The sequence below is a fragment of the Mastomys coucha genome, unplaced genomic scaffold (assembly GCF_008632895.1).
Source record: "Mastomys coucha isolate ucsf_1 unplaced genomic scaffold, UCSF_Mcou_1 pScaffold5, whole genome shotgun sequence".
Classification (NCBI taxonomy): Eukaryota; Metazoa; Chordata; class Mammalia; order Rodentia; family Muridae; genus Mastomys; species Mastomys coucha.
In genome coordinates, this window is record NW_022196911.1 from 79,042,002 (window position 1) to 79,063,640 (window position 21,639).

A 21,639-nucleotide genomic window follows, 5' to 3' on the forward strand; every position below is an offset into this window, starting at 1 on the left:
CTTCTTTGTGAAGTACAATGATCCTATCTATGTTAAACTAGAGAAGCTAGACATCATGATTCGTCTTGCATCCCAAGCCAACATTGCTCAGGTCAGACCTTAAGCTATCCTAAGTTTGTGCCTGCTTAGAGCTTAAGATCTGGCATTCAGAAGGCCATGTCCTTGCTGTTGAAACTCTTTAAAGGTTATCTACTTCTTGGTTATTTGACAGGTTCTGGCAGAGCTGAAAGAATATGCCACTGAGGTTGATGTGGACTTTGTTCGCAAGGCTGTGAGGGCCATTGGGCGGTGTGCTATCAAAGTGGAGGTAAGGCTCTAGAGCAGATGAGGTCGTGTGGGTGGGATTCTGTGTGTTTGGTTTTTTTTTTATTATTTTTCTTTTTTTGTTTTTTGTTTTTTTTTTTTGAGACAGGGTTTCTCTGTGTTGTCCTGGCTGTCCTGAAACTCACTCTGTAGACTAGACTGGCCTTGAACTCAGAAATCTTCCTGCCTCTGCCTCCCAAGTGCTGGGATTAAAGGCATGCGCCACCACTGCCTGGCTTTCATTATTTTACAGTGTGCATACATTGAGGTTTGTCAAAATAATAAAGCGAATACTTAATGAGTAAAATAATTTTTAAAAATTAATTTAATATATATGGGTGTTTTGACTGCATTATGTCTGTATCTTGTGTGTGCCAACTACCTGTGTAGGCCAGAGGGGGGGGTTTCGTACCCTCTGGAACTAGAATTCAGATGGTAGATTATGAACCACCATGTGGGTGCTGGGACTCTAATCCAGGTCCTCTGGAAGAGCAGCCATTACTCTTACTCCCTAAACCTTCTCAAGACTCAGATTTTTAACAAAATGTCACTGTCCCTGCTTCCTTCCCTTCTTTACCTAGATCTACTCCCCAAAACGTATGACTTTTAACTTTTTTGTATTTTTTTTTTATATTTCCATATCTATAAATAATTTTGTTATTATTTATTGATTTCTAAATTATAGATTTTTATCTTTTCAACATGCCTCTTGTCCCCTAAGCATTTTGGGGTACTCATTGGTCTTACTTTTTAAGACAGAGTCTTACTCTGTAGCCCAGGCTAGCCCCAAACTCAAATTCTCTTGGCCTCAATCTTCCAAATGTGGGATTCCAGGCATGAGCCTCTATGCCTAGCTGTTATTTTGTTTTCTTTTCCACACATTGCTTTTGGTTAACATATGTCCTTAGGTGTTGTATTTTGTTTTGATTTTAACTTTTTTGATACTACCTATTTATTTATTATATTTATATATTTATTGTTTGAGGAGGCAGCATGAGCCAAGGTACATATGTGGAAGTCAGAGGACAATTTGTTAGAATTGATTCTCTCCTTCCACCATGAGGCTCCTGGGGATCAATCTCAAGTCATTAGGCCTGGTAGCCAGTGTCTTTATCTCATGATCCATCTGGCTGGCCCTAATACAATACCACTTACTGATTTTTTTTTTTTTTTTTTTTAGACTTATAGACTTCTCCAGAGTCTAGATTGGACTTGTATTTTAGTGATTCTACTTACCTCATACCTCCATCCCTTTTAGATGACTAAATCTGGAGGCTGTGAGAGTCAAAAGTTTTAGATGACGTTGTGTGCTTCCTTTTGAATTGTGACAAGAGGCACAAGGTTTAATGACTTGTAATAGTTCAGAGGGATAACTGGTCAGACTTGTCATTGAGTTTGGGGACTTTTCTCACAATCCTATCCTTTTAAAAATCACAGTATCAAGAAATCTATTTTATCAGTTTGTATTATATATTCAATTAATAAAAGATAAATAGAAGCCAGATGTGGTGGTACATACCTTTAATCCCAGCACTTGAGAGGCAGGTAGATTTCTGAGTTCAAGGTCAGCCTGGTCTACAGAGTGTGTTCTAGGACAGCCAGAGCTACACAGAGAAGCCCTGTCTCAAAAAACCAATAAACAAAATCTTCTAGGATATTTCCAGCCATAGGTAACTGCAAGAAAAATTTATATTTTTAAGTCCATACAAAATTTCTAGGAGGTTTAAAAACACACTGTGCAGGAGGCCAGAGAGATGGTTTAGAATATTTGCTGATCTGTCATGAGAACCAGAGCCCAGATTTCAGCACCCACATCAGAGAAAGCAAGCATGTACACACACAAACCCACACAAAGAGAGGGAGGGGGAGGAAAGGAGAAAGAGAGAGGAGGGGAGGTGGGGAGGGAAGGAGAGACCAGTAAAGAAACACCAAAAACATCCTATTCAGTCTCTGTTCACTTAAGAATTCCAGTAACGATCCCGGATTTAATATGTTCTTTAATTACCTTTCTTTCTTTTTTTTTTAAGTTTTATTGTATTATAATGAGAAAAGTTACATGATTTCAATTTATCTGAATTTGTTAACATTTAAAAACATATTTTTAGTAAATAGAATTAAATCACATTCTTGTTTTCCTTTTGTACCCCAACTTGTCCCAGAGACTCCCCCTTTCAATACCTATAATATCTTTGTCATATTCTTTAAAATTTATAAAATATAACAATAAAAATGAGTATTATAAAAGTTGTTTGATATAAAACAACAATCAATTTAACACTCGTATGTCGATGCTTATCTACTGCAATACTGAAAATACATACGTTTTTCTCAATATAAATTTTAAATAACTCCAAACATATTAACTGTATATTTCAAAATAATACATCACTACTAATATTTTTTTAAATGAACACAAATGTATAGTGTTTTTGTTTGTTTGTTTTATATTTATTAGAGCTTAAAATCTTGGCTCTTACTGTGGTAACTTGATACAAGAGTTATAAACGTCAAGCAAAGCAGTCAGTCTTACTCTTTGTTGTTCTCTTACAAACCTCCTCCCAGTTTAATTGTCTGCATTTCTTTTGGGTATATAAATACTTTTAAAATATGTAAGCTGTTCTGAAAACCATAGTATAGTATAAGAACATGAAATAAACAATACTACTAATAGGGAGGCTGAGATAGGAGAAGCAAGATCTCAAGACCATTATGTTGTATAAGACATTGTCACGAACAAACAAGCTGAAAGTGTATATGGATTGTGTAATATTGGGCCTATTTCTCCAATTACCAAATTAGAGACACCATTGGATGACAGTCAATAAATTTCTAATTCCTCATTTTTTTGGATTTCAATCGATTAGGATATGTTGGTAATATTAATTTTCAAATTAAGATATTAAGAAAAACTAATTGATATTTCCTGTTTTTGTTGTAAGAGGTGGAATTAGGTTTGTGTGGATTTGTAGAAAGATATTGTGTAAATTTTGTTTTATCATGAAATATCTTGTTCTCTCCATCTAAGGCAATTGAGAGTTTTGCTGGGTATAGTAGCCTAGGCTGGCATTTGTGTTCTTGTAGGGTCTATATGGCATCTGCCCAGGATCTTCTGGCTTTCATAGTCTCTGGTGAGAAGTCTGCTGTAATTCTGATAGGCCTGCCTTTATATGTTACTTGCCTTTTTTCCATTACTGCTTTTAAAATTCTTTCTTTGTTTAGTGCATTTGGTGTTTTTATTACGTGACAGGAGGAATTTCTTTTCTGGTTCAGTCTATTTGGAGTTCTGTAGACTTCTTGTATGTTCATGGGCATCTCTTTCTTTAGGTTAGGGAAGTTTTCTTCTATAATTTTGTTGAAGATATTTACTGGCCCATTACATGGGAGTCTTGACTCTCTTCTATACCTGTTATCCTTAGGTTTGGTCTTCCCATTGCATCCTGGATTTCCTGGATGTTTTGGGCTTTTTGCTTTTTGCATTTTCTTTGACTGTTGTGCCAATGTTTTTTATGGAGTCTTCTGCCCTGAGATTCTCTCTTCTATCTCTTGTATTCTGTTGGTGATGCTTCCATCTACGACTCCTGATTTCTTTCTAGGTTTTCTATCTCCAGGATTGTCTCTCTTTCTGATTTCCTTATTGTTTCTATTTCTATTTTTAGATTATGGATGGTTTTGTTCATTTCCTTCACCTGTTTGATTGTGTTTTCCTGTAGTTCTTGAAGAGATTTTTGTGTTTCCTCTTGAAGGGCTTCTAGCTGTTTACCTGTGTTCTCCTGTATTTCTTTGAGGGTGCTATTTATGTCTTTCTTAAAGTCCTGTATCATCATCATGAGAAATGATTTTATATCTGAGTCTCGCTTTTCCGGTGTGATGGTGTGTCCCGGACTTGCAATGGTGTGAGTATTGGGTTCTGATGATGCCAAGTAACCTTGGTTTGTGTTGCTTATATTCTTACGCTTGCCCCGCATCATCTGGTTATCTCTGCTGCTACCTGCCCTTGCAAAATCTGATTGGAGCCTGTCTTTCCTGTGATCCTGAATGTGTCAGAACTCCTCAGAGTCAATCTGTCTCTGTGATCCTGTGGTTCTGGGATCCTGTTACCCTGGGCTTGTTAGAGCACCTGAGAGTGGAGCTTCCCCTGGGTATTTTGGGAATGACTGCAGAGTTTGTGCCTAAGGTCTGCTCAGGGCACTAGCTGGCCCAGACAGACCAGAAGCAACCCAAGCCACTGGGCTGGCAGAGTTCCTGTGGGCCTGGTCCCGCTGGTCCTAGTTACTCCCGGTGTTGGGACAGATGTTATGTCCTCCTCACCTCTGATCCTGGGTGTCCTTTAATTACCTTTTTTTCCTCACACAGTCCCTGGATTTTTTTTTTTTTTTTTAATTTTTGTTTTTCCAGTTGTCCAGGTTAATGTTTACTCATTTAACAGAGCTATGTGGAAGATAGAGACAGCTCAGTGGTAGAGCTCTTGACTAGCCTGTGTGAGGCTCTAGGTTTGCTCCTAGCAAAACACACAAAACCAAACCCAAAACCTTTTTCAGTGTGTTGTTTTGTTTGTTTGTTTGTTTTTTCGAGACAGGGTTTCCCTGTTGTAGCCTTGGCTGTCCTGGAACTCACTCTGTAGACCAGGCTGGCCTCGAACTCAGAAATCCACCTGCCTCTGCCTCCCAAGTGCTTGAAATTAAAGGCGTGCGACACCACTGCCAGGCTCAGAGTGTTTTCTAATGAATAAAATCTAGTATATTCCTAGAATTTTTAATGCTGATATACATTGTAAAATTTAGCCTCTCATAGCTTTATCAGATTCAGTGCCTGTCTGACTTAGTCATTGTACTGGTATATTTCCTTTTTTGTGTTGAGATAGTTACTGGATTGACATAAGTTTTGATGTTTCTTTCCCTAGCAATCAGCAGAACGCTGTGTAAGCACACTGCTAGATCTAATCCAGACCAAAGTAAATTATGTGGTCCAAGAGGCAATTGTTGTCATCAGGGACATCTTCCGAAAATACCCCAACAAGTATGTCAAAATTCTTGTAATCTTCTTTCTCAGATCCTTTGGGAAACGTATAAGTAAGGCACTTTGAAATTGACTTGGTAAGAATTATTATTCTTAATATAACTGGTCATAGTAGATATTTCTTATGAAAAGTCAAAGATATATAAGTGGGTATCAGACAGATACTAAAACTTCTCATTTACATATGGGTATGGAGTTTCAAGTTGGCCCCATGTGCTGGGATTGTGGGCATGAGCCACCATAGCAGCTGTTTATTATTTTTGTAGAAATGAGGTTCAGCTTTAGTATATATCGCCTATTGGCATAGACCAAATCAAACACATAAGATTATTTGTTGTCAGAATTACCATTAAACAGGAAGCCTATTTATTCCTAGTTGTCTGGATACACTCACTCTATGCCAGACAAATGATTATTCTCTCAGAATGGCCTCGATGTGGTAGATGAGTCCTGAGGCCTCTTTTCCAGCAGCCATGCTGCTTACTCTGCGTGGGGCCCACTGCCTTGTGGGAACAGCAGAATGCATTCAGTAAGTTACTGCCCGGCCTCTGCTGCAGTGCTGGACTGCCCCCACAGGGATACTTTACCTGACAGCGGTTTTGGATTGGGCCTCTTAGTTTATAAATCAAAATACTTTGATTCTGAGATATACAGTCCAGAGTTCGTGTGGGATTTGGGTTTTTGTAAGGTTTTTTGTTTTGTCTTAAGAAGTCTTATTTTTAGAAAGAGGATCACCACCTTTTACTGAACTACCCCCAAAAGTGAAGGATCAGGTTTCTGAACTGTTTTGTTAGAGGTTAAGGAAAAAAAAATGATCAATAGAGAAATGTGTAAAACTTGTGTAAATAAGGGGTTATGACAGTTTAACTTCAAGAAAATAGTCAAAAGCCTAGTTTAATAAGTAGGAATAGGGCACATACTTGGCCTAGTATACTAGTTATCCACATTAATTTATTCTGTTTCAGTCTAATGTTTAAAATCACATTAGCTAGCTAGATCTGGTGACATAGGCCTATAATCTCAAGTACAAGTTCAAGCCAACCTAGCAAGACCTGCTTTAAACAAGAAGAGAACAGTAGGCTTAGGATACCGCTCCTAGGAAAGACTTTGCCTAGCATGTGTTGGATCCTAGGTTCAGTCTTCAGTAATAAACATGAAATTTTAAATTACATTAGTAAAGGACATAGATTCAGCATGGTGAACATGTTATTATAAGAAAGGTTGATTTTAGACACAAGATAATAGTAGTTTCTTATACCACAGGTTAATTTTTTCCTTGTGAATATGTCTGTCTCATGAACTCTTATAAAAGTTTAAAACTTAGTTACTAAAACATAATTGAGCTGGTTTTGGTGGCACACTCCTTTAGTACCAGCACTAAGGAGGCAGATGCAAGTGGATCTCTGTGAGTTCAAAGCCAGCCTGATCTACAGAGTGAATCATAGGACAGCAAGGGCTACATAGAGAGTCCCTGTCTCAAAAACAAAATGAACAAGCAAACAAAACAAAACAAAACAAACCATAATTGAAGAACGTGGTTCACAGTCATCTGTATCTCCACTCCCAGGAGATCCAATGCCTTCTGACCTCTGCAGGTATCAGACCTTCATGTGATACACACACATACATGCACGCTAAACACTCATATGTGTAAAAAAATTATAAAATTGTAAATTAAAAATATATTTTAAAGCATATTTGAAGAAAAATCTAGGCCATACATTTTTGACTTAAATTTCTGGTGACTAAAAACCTTTGTGGCTTGGAGTCCCTTGTGTATGGTTTTTTTACTTTAGCTTCTTCTGTTAAGTACAGTTCTTAGTTTTGGCCTTAGTAACTGTATCCATTTGTTGTAACAGGTATGAAAGTATTATTGCCACGCTCTGTGAAAACTTGGACTCCCTGGATGAACCTGATGCCCGAGCAGCTATGATTTGGATTGTAGGAGAATATGCTGAGAGAATTGATAACGCTGATGAATTACTAGAGAGCTTCCTGGAGGGTTTTCATGATGAAAGCACCCAGGTGAGTCTCTTCCATTCAGTGTTCTAGATCTCTTCAGAATGAGAACCAAGAAGGTAAAATGTTAGCTAGTTTTTATGTGTATGTTTGTTTGTCATGGTTTCTTCATCTCAAAAGTGATTATTATTCTTTTGGTTTCTAGATAACAGCTTTAGAGCTTAGAGCAGTGGTCATAGACTATAATGGGCATTGGGACATTTGGGGGCTGTAGAGACACAGGTTGGTGAGCCTGTGCTCCCAGAGAGTGAGAAGCACTGACATAGTCATTTCTTACCAGAAATGAGCGAGCTTCCCTGCAGTGAAGGCGAGCAGTAATCAGGTTTTTATTTTCTGTCACTTAAGGATGATTACATATTGTCCTTGGTATTTGCTGTTGCTCGTTACAGTACAGCATAGCGAGGTTTGAAAGATTCTCTATAGATGATTAGATTCCTCCCCATCTGTTCTCTCTCCTACTAAAATTAGAGTCAAAGGCCCAGAGAGGCAGTCAGATTATTAAGCCCTTTCTCCCTGGCATTTGTGCTTATAGCAAATAGAAGTTAGAGAATGTAATCCATTATATTTAATTTAATAGGCTTAATATTAATAGTGGCACAGCAGGCTCTCTCTAATTGGCTCTAATCTGACACAATTCTGTTTTGGCTCTTATCCCAGTATGACAAATGATTTCATGAGTCCTTCAGACTTGTAAGCTTTGGTCAAAGTAAATAATACACAGTTTGATCAAGAGCCAGTCTTCCTACTTTATGTATGTACATTAAAAAATACATTTAAAGACTGACTCAGAGGACAAGCCTGGTAACCTAGAGTTTGGTCCTTGGAACTCGTGTAAAGGTAGAAGGAGAGAACTGACTCCACAAAGTTGTCCTTGCCCTCCGTGTATGCACTGTGACACATGCACTCACACACATCATGCATCCAGACACATCATCATCATCATCAATTTTTTTTTTTATTAAACTAAAGAACAGTTGGAAATCTGGCCCAGAAAAAAAGCCATTTTTTATACCAAAAATGAAACTGGAAAATAAGAGACTAGTGCATGGTCAGTGACTGCTTTGTACTTGAGAGACTGCTTTTGGCTGCTGTTTTGTTACACTGGCTAAGCTTTAACCTTTCATCTTATAACCACTAGCAGTGATTCGTAGTTGAAGAGATATGACTTAGAGATGATGTTGAATTTTGTTTTTTAGGTGCAGCTCACGCTGCTTACCGCCATAGTGAAGCTGTTTCTCAAGAAGCCATCAGAAACCCAGGAGCTGGTCCAACAGGTCTTGAGCTTGGCCACACAGGTGAGAGATTGGAGAGCATCCACAAGGCTGACTTGTGGTGCTCCACGTGGTTAGACTCGATGGTACTTCTTGTCTCATTCAAGGCTACTGTTGCTGTGGTTAACTCCACAATGAAGAACAAGGTGGGGAAGAAAAGCTTTATTGGTTGCATACCCTGAACCATAGTCCATCGAGGGAAGCTACACTGCAACTCCAACCCAGCAGGAACCTAGAGGCAGGAACTGATGCAGAGGCCATGGAGTAGAGCTGCTTATAGGCTTGATCCTTGTGGCTTCCTCAGCCTGCCTTCTTATAGAACCCAGGACCACTGGTTGGCCTTTCATAATTGGCTGGGCCTTCTCCCACCAATCAGTAATTAAGGAAATCCTTGCCTAAGTCTGGTCTTGTGGAGGCATTTTCTCAACTGAGTTTCTCTCTCAGATGACTCTAGTTTTTGTCAAGTTGAAATAAAATTAGCCAGAATATTTTCCAGGAAGGTTCATTTGGGGCAGGGTTTAGTTTGAAAATACTAAATCTCTTAACAGATTCTGCTAAGTTGTATCTGGCTAATATAGGTTTAGCTCAGCTGACTGAGGCTGGAGAGATGGCTCAGCTGTTAAGAGAATTTGTTGTTCTCACAGAGAGCTGGGTTTTGGTTCTTAACACCCACATGGTGGTCCACAACCAGCCATATCCCCAGTTCTATAGGATCCCACACCTCTTTTTGATCTGTGCAGGCTCCTGTACACCTGTGTACATATACATACACTCATGAAGACCCAGAGACACATAAAATAAAAAATTTTATACTGGATGATCCCAGCTTTTGTGATACTTTTGAAACTTTGATTTAAATTATGTATTGTTAATATGTGAATATATGTGAGAGAAAAACCTACATATGTGAAAATATGAATCTGGTATCTGCGGGTGACTTCAGCTTTCATGTGAAGTGCTGTGTGTTTGATCTGCCTTTCAAAGTGGCGCCTTTCTCATAGAGATCACTCGAAAGCGCTTATGCTGTTTCCTTAAGTGTTTTGATACTTGAATTATATGATGCGTATTTCTTTTCCTGTTATGGTGAAGCGACTTCAGGAAGAGAAGGTTTATTCTGGTTCAGAGTTCACATTCTAATCCAGCATGGCTGGAAGCACAGGAAGAGGAGCATAGGGCAGCTGGTTCCATCGTGTCTGCAGTTGGGAACAAGGACTAAGCTTGCAAGTGTGCTGCCCAGGCTCCTTTCTCCATCTAGATTACCAGGATCCCCCACCAGTACTTAAAGTGGGTCTTTTACATATATCAGTTATCATAATGACCATAGCCCCTCCTACACCTCCCCTCCCAACATACCCAGAGCCCTGTCTGTCAGGTAATTACGTATACTGTCAAGTTAACAGTTAACCCTAACCATTACATAACATTTCTGGTCAGAAGAAAAAAGTGGATTCTAATTTGGGAATGTGGCCATTGACCTTACATAAGAGGTCACAACCAGCCCTGGTAGCACGGGCCTGATATCTCACATGCTGTGGAGGCTAAGTCAGGAGGATAAAAAGTTCAAGTCTACCTGGGAAAGTTAGTGAGACTCTGTCACAAAATAAAATTTTAAAAATTGTTAAAGTGCTGGGAAATATACCCAGTCAGATAGCACTTGCCTAGAATCCACAGGGCCAATTTTAGCACTGGAAAAAAATGTCACCATTCAGATCCAATAAAATCAAAATATTTTTTTTATTTATAGTGTAACTAATAAGATGATGAATCCATTAGATTTAGCAATGTCTTTGAGAACAGGCTGACTTTAACACAATAACCAGTTAAGATGTGTATCTTGCATAGAATCTGATTCACAGATTAACCATTTTCCTGTCTGTTTCTTCTGTTTCTAATGTTATATTATGAAATTTTCAACCCCTTCTATATTACTTTGCCAGTTTTGAGCTCTCATTTTCCTATTACTAATTACTTCTTAAAAATTCACTTATATAGAGCAGGGCAGTGGTGGCACACGCCTTTAATCCCAGCACTTGGGAGGCAGAGGCAGGTGATTTCTGAGTTCAAGGCCAGCCTGGACTACAGAGTGAGTTCCAGGACAGCCAGGGATACCCAGAGAAACCGTGTCTCAAAAAAACAAAACAAAACAACAAAAAAAATTCACTTATATGTACTCTTGGAAATATTTTAGAATTTTATTTTCATTTTTATTATGCACATGAATGTGTATAAAAGTAGCTTATGGAGCAGTGTGTATGATATGAAACTGGTTCTTATGCCAAAAGTGTGTGTCCTCCTCAAGACAGAACATATTGCCTGCTAATCATCGTTATTGGAGTGGAGATCAGGAAGGGATTGGATAATTTGCCAAGGATTTTCTTTTTTATTTTATACCCTTATAAATCTTGGTGTGGCATGATTATAATTTGTGTGCTTGCTTTTGTTTTTCTTTTCAGGACAGTGTCTCATCTCAGTATGTAGTCCAGGCTGGCCTTGACCTCCGTGAAATCTGCCTGTTTCTGTCTCCTGGATGCTGGGATTAAAGGTGTGTGCCACTGTGCTCAGCATATTATAATTTTTTTAAGATATGCATATGCATAAAATCACTTTAAAACTAGAACAAAAAGAGCGCTGAATTCTCAAGTGTTACTCCTTTTGAAAGCACATACATTTATATATTCTTTAATGCTTTGTTGTTGGGTTTTTTTGTGTCGCTGTTGTTTGTTTTAATTTGTTGTACTTTTATGAGCTCTTGAGTCAGGCACTGTATGTGATCTCTTTCTAATGCTGGGACTTAGCCAGTGTTGGCATAAGAGATGCATATAGGTATTTGAACCAAGATAGAGAGGTGGCTTAGTGGGTAAGAGCAGTTGCTGCTCTTGTAAAGGAACTAGGTTCAATTCCTAGTATCTGTATAGGGGCTCATGATGTCTGTAACTCCAGTTCCAGGGAATCTGATGCAACCATCTGGTTTCCATGGGTTCTGTACACATATAGTACATATATAGGCAAGTAGACACATACTCGTAAGTAAAAATTTTTAAAAATTTTAAGGAATGTATGAGGAAAACATGTAAGGTATAATATGTGTCAAGAAAATTCCTGCCAATTTTCATTGCCATATTTATTAATTTTTATTAATTAATTAATTTAGAGAGGGTATCTTGCTATGCAGCTCTAACTGGCTCAGTACTCAGTACATATCCTGGGCTGCCTTCAAATTTATGCAATCAGTGTCCACCTCAGTGTCCTGAGTATTGGAATTAGAGGCGTGTACCTCTACATATGGCTTATGTAGCAATTTTGGTTTTTTATTTAAGCTTACACATGAGAGAAGGAAGATGACTCAGTGGTTAATAGTACTTACTGCTCTTGCAAATGACCCAAGTTCATTTCCAGCGCCAACATAGTTGCTTATGGCCATCTGTAGTTCTAGTTCCAGGGGCTTTGACACCCTCCGGTAACCTCTATAGGTACTGCATATACATAGTGCACTTACATTTATGCAGGTAGAACACTGGTACAAGTAAAATAATAAATATTTTTTAAAGGCTGGCACATTTTTATTTATTGCACACATCATACTGTGCTTATAGAAGTTAGTTGACAGCTTATAGGGAGTCAGTTCTCTCTCCTCCTATCATAGGTCGCAGAGGTTGAACTCAGCTCACAAGGCTCATCAGCTACTGCCCACTGAGCTAGCTCATCATACCTCAGTGTAATTATTTAAAATACTATTTTTGTTTCCCAAGGCCATTTAACTATTACTGGATTATAGTGTTTTTTTCTTCTCTTCTTGCTTTGGAATTTGAGTCTGGGCATTAGCCCATCTCAAAATATGTTTAAATTCCTTGAAACATTAGGCATATAGAATTATAACTATAGATTATTATTAAGTCTTGGTAAAATATCATTTTAATAGCTAGTCTGCATGAGTCACTACAACAGTGCCTTGACAGTAGGTCTGGCAGCTTGGTGTCTCTGTGGAAAACAGATCCATCTAGATCACCTTGCCTTTGCTTTTCCCTAGGATTCTGATAATCCTGACCTTCGAGATCGGGGTTATATATATTGGCGCCTTCTTTCAACTGACCCTGTGACAGCCAAAGAAGTAGTGTTGTCTGAGAAGCCATTGATCTCTGAGGAGACAGACCTCATTGAGCCTACCCTCCTGGATGAGCTCATCTGCCACATTGGTTCTTTGGCCTCTGTGTACCATAAACCTCCAAATGCTTTTGTGGAAGGGAGTCATGGGATTCATCGCAAACACTTGCCAATTCATCATGGGAGGTAAGCAGGTGGAGGTCTCTTCAGTGAGAAGTGACTTGTTGTTTAGGCAGTTTTTCTTCCTTCTGCTCTGTACTGGAAAAGAGCTTGCTGTACATTCTACACTCTTGCTGCTCTGAAGAGCTTCTTTCTCTGAATTCCAGTCTAGGAATACAGTAAAACTATAGACAATTACAATGAATATTATTTGTATTGATAAAGTTTAGAAGTTGCTTAAGTCCCTGGTAATGTACTAGATGCTGGGGCTGAGGAGATAGCTCAGTTGGTAAAAGTAATTTGATCTGCAGAACCCAAGAGGAAAAAAACTAGGCTTGGTAGTGAGTGCTGGTAGTGAACACTGGAGAGGGGGAGCCCGGGAAGTTGTTGGGGCTCACTGGCTAGCCAAACTAATCAATAAGCTACAGCTCTCAGTGAGAGATGCTGGCTCAAAAAGCAAGGCAGTGTGAGCTGGAGCTCAGTGGTTCAGCATTGTTGGTGCTCTTCCAGAGGACCAGAGTTCAGTTCCCAGTGCTACACTGAGTGACTCACCTGTAACTCCAGCTCCAGATGACCAACATCTGGTCTCCCTGGATATGCAACACATGCATCATGCACTTAAATACAGACAGATACACATAAATGAAAAGAAAAATATCTTCCAAAAAAATAAACACAGCACCTGAGAAACACCACCTCAAGATGTCCTCTGTCCTGCATGTGGAGGCACATGCCCACATACACAGAGAAACATTATGAAGATACTTTTTCTCTTGCAGAAATGACTATGGGAAAACTATTAACAACATACTTTGGCAGGATTGAAATATATGAACAACTAGAGTCTACACATAGATACAGCTTTCCATTATGTATGCTTAGTTTCTATTGTCACCAAATTAGGTTAAGTAAGGAAAGTATATTTGGAGTAGAGCACAGGAAACATGCAACTTTTTACCTCCCTCAATTTTATAATCAGGGAAGAGGAACACTAATAAACTCTGGTTTTTTGGTTTTTGAAACAGGGTTTCTCTGTATATAGCTCTGGCTGTCCTGGAACTCACTCTGTAGACCAGGCTGGCCTTGAACCCAGAAATCCACCTGGCTCCGCCTCCCAAGTGCTGGGATTAAAGGCATGCGCCACCACTGCTGGGCACTAATAAACTCTTTTTGCTTTTGTTTTTCTTTTTTCTCCTTCTTTTTAAAGATTTTGTATATATAATGAATATCACTGTCTTCAGACACACCAGAAGAGGGCATCAGATTCCATTACAGATGATTACGAGCCACCATGTGTTTGCTAGGAATTGAACTCAGGACCTCTGGAAGAGCAGTCAGTGCTCTTAACCTCTGAGCCATCTCTCCAGCTGTACTTTTGTTTTTCTAAGACAGGGTCTTATGTGCACAAGGCTGGCCAGAACTCATTGTGCAGCCTAGAAACTTCCCATGAAGCTAGGATTGCAGGCAGGCCTGGGCAACAGGATCTGACTTTCTACATAGGTTCTTATCAAAGCCCCTTATCCATTCGTACTTATTTTTGTCTTTAAAGTCTGATACAGGAGAAATACTCTTTGGTATAAATGGGGATGATGGCTTAGGAATATACTTCAGTAGTAGAGTGCTTGCCTAGTACCTGTAAAGCCCCTATGTTGAATCTCCAGCACCCCAACCCATCCAAAACTATAAGGTGTGTGTGTGTGATGAATTGCTGAAAATGACATATCTTGTACAGTCCTGCCCTAATTCTTCAGCAACAAAAGTTAGTTAGTATTGTACTTGTGACATAAAATAAGCCAACCCTTGAAAGCTTGAGCCTGCCTCTTGCAGAAGTTCAAAGGTGGCATCACTGGGCCTTTAGGAAGTACTGTCTACCTGAGTGCTTCTTGTGCTCCACATTTGCCAGCTGCTTTATGAAGGTGGCGTGGTAAAGAGCTGTCTGATTTAAGACAAGTTAGCCTTTGAGAGTTTCTTTGAAGGTATTTGTGTAATTACTTTACATGACTTCACAATGGGAAATATTGGATATTGAATTTTTTGGGTGTATACTCATGACTTTTCTTGATCTTCCATATTTCTCTTGAATTGACAGGACTATATCTTGTCCTCTGATCGTACGTACCCTCTTAGAATATTCATTCATTGTAGTAAGGAAAAGTATGCATTTTGAGGTACTAATAAATGCACATATTCTGTCATATTTCTTGGATGGCTCATGTTGTAAGTTGGTGGAATTTCACATGCAAAGATTAGCTTATATGTTTATGTATTCCTTACATCTGTACTTCTGCCCTTATTTGTTCCTTCTTGACATGGCTTCATTGATTTCTCCTCAGATATCTTTCATAGCTTCTCTTTAATCTCTGTCTTGTTTTGGTTAGTTATCATGTGATAACTTCTGACAGAAATACCTTCAAGGAGGAAGCAAGTAGAAGGGATCTCATCATTAAGAAACTGTCCTTCCATCCCTATGCAGTATGTTATTTGGCCTGGGGTTTCAAAGGGTTTTCAGTCCATTTTAATGGAGAAGACCTGACACCAGGAGTGCTCTATTCATGGCTTTAGGAGTGTGAGGCAGCTGCTTGTTCATGTGGTGGCAGATGAAGTAGAGGAGAGCAGGCTAGTACCAGAGGCAAATGTAACTTTCAGTAGCTCTCTCCTAATGGTCTACTTCCAACAACTGTGGGAATAAACCTTAGGGCATGTCTGTGGAGATTGTCTAGATTGGGTAATTGGAAAGGTCTAACCAAAATGTGGGCTGTACTATGACACAGGCTGTGGTCAGCTGTGAACCAAAGAAACATTCTTATTGGCTTTTATCAGGTAGTTTGTTACAGCAGTGAGATAAGTAACTAACACATTTATCTTATTACTGTGGCAAAATAGGTAACAGAAACAAGAGAGTAGGGTTTCCTTTGGCCCATGGTCTCCAGGGTTTTCTCTGTCATAGCAGAGAAGTTAGGGAGACAGGGACACCCCTAATCATGGCAGCAGGAGTGTGAGGCAGCAGCTGTTCTCCTTGAAGAAAGAGGAAGCAGATAGAACTTTCCAAAGCCTGCCTCTAGTGATTGACTTCTGCTTGCCAGGCCCATGTCCCCTGAATTCTCCACAACTGTCAGAACGGTGTGACAAGCGAGGGGCTGCATATTCAAACTGTGACCTTGGGGGATGTTCCAGATTCAAGTCAGAGCCCCTGTTCCTTCTTTTCTCTGGTTGCTAGTCTTGGTTAACTCAGAAGGTCTGTCTGAACTCTTCCAGTGCTTCTCTTCATACTCCCTACTTCATATTTAGGGAACTTGTGCCAACCATTGCCACTGTTGATAACCACAAGACTCCACCACTTAACATCATGCTTTCCTTAGAGCCCCACTTTGATAGCCTGCCTTGGGTGGTATGTTTTACATTCACTTGACTAAGAAACTTGGTCATAGAGTTGTCACCTATAGTTAACACTATGGGAAGCCTACACTTGATCTTCGATGTCTGATTCTAGATCCCCTGCTTTTACCAACACAACTTCCACTAGCTATTTACCCTGAGCTGTGTGTGTAAATTTCTGTCCAAGTTTTTTTTGTCTAGCTTGGACTGCCAGTCACTTGTCTTTAGTTGACTGCTGAGCATCTGTAGTTATTTTTCTTAACACATAAGAGAATTAAGCATCTTGAAGCTGTGGTTGTAGAATGTGTTTTGAGCAGCAAAACAAAAACAGACCAAACCTAAGTGTCTTCTATTTCTCTTTTCCCTCCAGATTCCCCATTAGTAGCTTCACTCATATTTCTCTCTCTCTCTCTTTTTTTTTAAAGGTTTATTTATTTACTATGCGTAAGTACACTGTAGCTGTCTTCAGACACACCAGAAGAGGGCGTCAGATCTCATTACGGATGGTTGTGAGCCACCATGTGGTTGCTGGGATTTGAACTCAGGACCTTAGGAAGAGCAATCAGTGCTCTTACCCACTGAGGCATCTCTCCAGCCCCCACTCATCTTTTTCTTAAAGCTTGTTTACTCCTATTCTCCTTACTACCCCATGTTCAAGTCTTGTCAAAGGTTCCTTAGGTTTTTTGTTTTGTTGTTTTAACATGTGTTTGTTTGCTGTGTGTGTGTGCACATGTCTCACAGAAGACAGCTTGTGGGAGAGACTTCTCTCCTTCCATGTGTAGATTCTGGGGGTTAATCTTGATGATACCAACGGAGCTACCTTGGCCCTGTTTAACCCCTTGTTTAACCCTATTGTCAGGGTTTTGTAATTATACCCATGACAGTCACTCACTGCTTTGTTGCATTATGGATAGACGGTTTTTCTCATGTCGCCTCTGTATGTTTGATTGCAGCACTGATGCAGGTGATAGCCCTGTTGGTACCACCACTGCAACCAACCTGGAGCAGCCTCAGGTCATCCCCTCTCAAGGTGATCTTCTAGGGGATCTTTTAAATCTTGACCTGGGTCCCCCAGTCAATGTCCCACAAGTGTCCTCCATGCAGATGGGAGCAGTGGATCTTCTTGGAGGAGGACTGGATAGCCTGGTAAGCATCACTGTTTCTCTTGGTTATTTTTACTTCTTGGTAGACTAAAGAACTTGATTTGGCTTTCCGTGATGAGCATTAATATCCTTTGTAAAGGACAGAATTATCTATCTTTAGGGAGTTCATTACTATTCTGTTCATTGTGGTGCAGTATGTCTGCACATGTATAGGTTTATCATGTTGGCCTGCTTATAAGTAGAACTTCTAGTATTTAGACAACATGTTATTTGGCAATCTTAATTATTAATGTCCTTACCAGAGTTCATTATTTTTCTAAGCTTATTACAAGTTTTCCTTTGGTCCTGAATATCATTAAAGTGACTTCATAATGGTCACCCTCTTTCAGGCTTTTTAGCCTCTGCCTTGTTGGGTGTGGTGGCACATACCTGTAATCCCATCACCTGGGAGGACAGGCAGGAGGATCAGGAGTTCAAAGTCAGCCTCAGCTACAAAGTGAGTTTGAGGCAGACCTGAGCTAAATGAAACTGCTTCAGCATTCACATACCCTAAAAAATAACCCCTATCTTTTAAATATTTATTGGTTTGTGCCTTTTCCACATGAGGCAGTTATTTGAGCATTTTGTCTAAAATGTACCTTTGTCACAATTGGAAAGAACTGCTCGACTTTTTCCCCTTCTACTCACTTCTTCTACCTTTGTCATACTTCCAATTTAATTAGCTTCCAGGATTCTAATAATAAAAGGCTCCAAAGTCCAGAATATCTGTGGACATGTGCCACCAGTTTCATTGTTGTACAAGATGGAGAAATAGCAAATGCAACCGTCAATTTTGTGGGGAAAGGCTAGGAAAACGATAGGTCACATGGCTTCCTGCTGATTTTACTCAACCTTGGAACCACAGTGTAGGTGTCTGATACTCTGCTGACTGTCCAGATACCTGACAAGTTGATGTATTTCCCAGCAGCATTGGAAGGCACACACCTTAGGTAGGAAATACGATTTCAGAGATGATAGAAGCAAAGCTCCTGTTCTCATCTGTATATAACGGGTTTTCTCATAAGCTTTATGAGGATTGTGGTGTTTGTGGATTATCCATGTCAGTATAGGTGCACTTAAGCTTTGGCAGAGGATCCACTAATATACAGTCAGAGCTTTGTGAGTTGTGCAGTGTTTCCAGAGTCTAGTCACAAGCCATGCAGGGGACTCCAGCTTGTTGGCACAAGTTGAACACTCCTTATTGTGTTTCTTTTGAATATAGGATTTGGCATTGACTGGTTATAGAAGGAAACTAGTCTCTTGGTGATGTCATTCTACATTGCTGTACTGGCTAGTTTTGTGTATCAACTTGACACAGGCTGGAGTTATCACAGAAGGGAGCTTCAGTTGGGGAAGTGCCTCCATGAGATCCAGCCGTGGGGCATTTTCTCGATTAGTGATCAAGGGGGTAGGGCCCCTTGTGGGTGGTGGCCATCCCTGGGCTGGAAGTCTTGGGTTCTATAAGAGAGCAGGCTGAGCAAGCCAGGAGAAGCAAGCCAGTAAAGAACATCCCTCCATGGCTCTGCATCAGCTTCTGCTTCCTGACCTGCTTGAGTTCCAGTCCTGACTTCCTCTGGTGATCAACAGCCATGTGGAAGTAAGCTGAATAAACCCTTTCCTCCCCAACTTGCTTCTTGGTCATGATGTTTGTGCAGGAATGGAAACCCTGACTAAGACAATTGCTGTCTATATAGCCTCTTCAGACTAAAGGTAGACAAACATCATAGAGCTGCCCAAGACTGGAAATAGCTCCTGTTGTATTGACTTATCAACTACAAGTTGAGCATTGTATCTTGAGGTTTATGCCCTAACTTCCTTAATGCTTTCCCTGTTCTCATTGAACCTAAGAGGGTTTACACATTTACAGATGGAGGGGGAAAGGATTTTGATATTTCCAGGGCCACAATTCTAACAGGTAATGGATAGATAAGTAATATACAAAGATGAAACTTCTTTTCTTCTCTCTCTACCTATGCACTTTCCTTTCTCTTCTACTTCTCTCCTTTCCCATGGCTTCCTTTCCTGGGGCCAGTGAATTTATCTGAGAGCATATACCTACCAAACCTACATTTAATGTAATTAAAAAAAATAAAGATGAAACTTGGTAAATACTGCTTCAAATGAAAAGGCTGTTGAAGGAGCTGGGGAGCTGGCTAAATCTTTTGTTTGTTTGTTTGTTTGTTTTTTCGAGACAGGGTTTCTCTTTTATAGCCCTGGCTGTCCTGGAACTCACTCTGTAGACCAGGCTGGCCTCGAACTCAGAAATCCACCTGCCTCTGCCTCCCAAGTGCTGGGATTAAAGGCGTACGCCACCACTGCCCAGCAGATGGCTAAGTCTTGAAGCATGAGAACCTGAGTTTGGTTCCCAACACCCACATAAAAAGAACAGGTAGTTACTGAGCAGTGGTGGTGTACAACTATAATCCGAGCACTTGGAAGGCAGAGACAGTCAGATCTCTGAGTTTCTGGACAGCTTGCTCTACAGAGTGAGTTCCAGGAGAGCCAGGGCTACAAAGAAAAACTCTTGTTTCAGGGGGAAAAAAGAAAAAGAAAACAAAAACAACCAACCAACTAAAAACAGGTAATGGTGGTACATGTTTGCAAGCCCAGTACTCACAGGCATAGACAGGTAGATCCCCAGGACTTGCTGGATGGCCAGCGTAGCCTAATTAGTGTAAAGGCTCTAAGAACTTGCTTGAGAATAGGGATAGTGGCCTTTAATCCTAACATTTGGGAGCAGACGCAGGCCTCTGTAGTTTGAGGCCAATCTGGTCTTCATAGGAAACTCTTGGCCTGCTAGGGCTATAACATAAGACCCTTGTTTCAAACAAACAAACAAAAAAAGGTGTGCATTTTCTTTTCTTTTTTAGTTAATTAATTGAATGTTTATGGGTGCTTTGTCTTCATTTTATGTGTATGTACCACATGCTTGCTTGGAGACCAAAAGAGAGCATTGTGTCTTCTAGGACTGAAGTTACAGCTAGGTGTGAGCCACCATGTGGGTGCTAACAGCCTTTACTTTTACTTTTATGTCTATGTAGCTTAATATATTCACTCCGAGAACCTAAATTCCTTCTACAGGAATATCACAAGAGAAGCCTAAATCTGGCTGCGTGGAAAATGAGTTTCCAGACACCAGTGGACTGGGCCACTTCTAAATTCCCTTTTCAGGTTATCTAAAGAAGAAAATAATTTGTTTGTCTTATAATGTGTATAAGTAGTGCCATTTCTTAAATGAATCCTAGCTTTATAGACACATTTCACAAAACTGTATAATAATGTGTATAAATATCTTGTACAAGAGAGATCCTGAGGTAGTTAGGCTCTTCTAAAACCTTGTAGTCTGTGGCATTTGGGGTTTTTGTGTTTGTTTCTTAGTGTTTGTGTGTGGGTGTTGGTGCCCACACACATGTGGATGTTAGAGTTTGCATGTGTGTGGATTTTTTTTTTTTTCTTTTCGTGGTTTTTCGAGACAGGGTTTCTCTGTATAGCCCTGGTGTGTGTGGATGTTAGGGGATGACCTTAGGTGTTGGTCCTTGCTTTCCAACTTGTTTTTGAGACAGGGCGTTTGTTGTCTTTTGGGTTTTGTTTTGTTTTGGACAGGTTCTTCATATATAGCCTAAACTAGCCTCAGATTGACGAGTCCAGGGTGAAAGCAGAGAATAACTCCTCAAGGTTTTCCTTTGATCTCTGCACACTAATGCACACTAATAAAGTAAATATAAAATCAATTTTTAAAATTAGACATCTCTGAATTTACCTTTGTTTTTTTCTTTCCATTGTGATTTTTTGGTGGTTTTATTAAATTAATTTATTTATTGAGTGGGTTGGTTGGTTGGTTAGTTGGTTGGTTGGTCAGTCTGTTGGTTGGTTTTGGGACAAGGTTTCTCTGTATAGCAACTGTCCTGGAACTCACCCTGTAGACCAGGCTGGCCTTGAACTCAAGAGAAAGCTACCTTTCTCTGCCTCTCAAGTGCTGGGATCAAAAGTGTGTCCCACCAGCTCCTGGTTTCCATTGTGATTTTTAAGAAATTCAGTCTATCTTGGCTAGAAGTTAACTTTGATCAAATATACAGATATTGGAGACTGAAACAACTGAGTGTTCATATTTTCTTATTTGGGGTTGCTTACCATTTTAGTCAAGATCTCACTGTATCCCTGTTTGTCCTCAGCCCCCAGCAGGCTGGGCTCAAGGGTATGCACCTGCATGCCCAGCTTTATCAACTCCTTTTTTTTTTTTTTTTTTTTTTTTT

General features: G+C 39.9%; 1 protein-coding gene across 1 annotated transcript in view; it reads left to right on the top strand.

Annotated features, from left to right (window-relative positions):
- Ap2b1 (adaptor related protein complex 2 subunit beta 1) overlaps positions 1-21,639 on the top strand; it is a 113,621-nt gene that overhangs the window by 37,996 nt on the left and 53,986 nt on the right. The window contains exons 9-15 of the mRNA XM_031354054.1: positions 5-91; positions 212-307; positions 5,204-5,319; positions 7,179-7,344; positions 8,535-8,633; positions 12,637-12,896; positions 17,198-17,390. Of these exons, the coding sequence (XP_031209914.1) occupies positions 5-91; positions 212-307; positions 5,204-5,319; positions 7,179-7,344; positions 8,535-8,633; positions 12,637-12,896; positions 17,198-17,390 (1,017 nt within the window). The remainder of the gene's footprint in view (positions 1-4; positions 92-211; positions 308-5,203; positions 5,320-7,178; positions 7,345-8,534; positions 8,634-12,636; positions 12,897-17,197; positions 17,391-21,639) is intronic.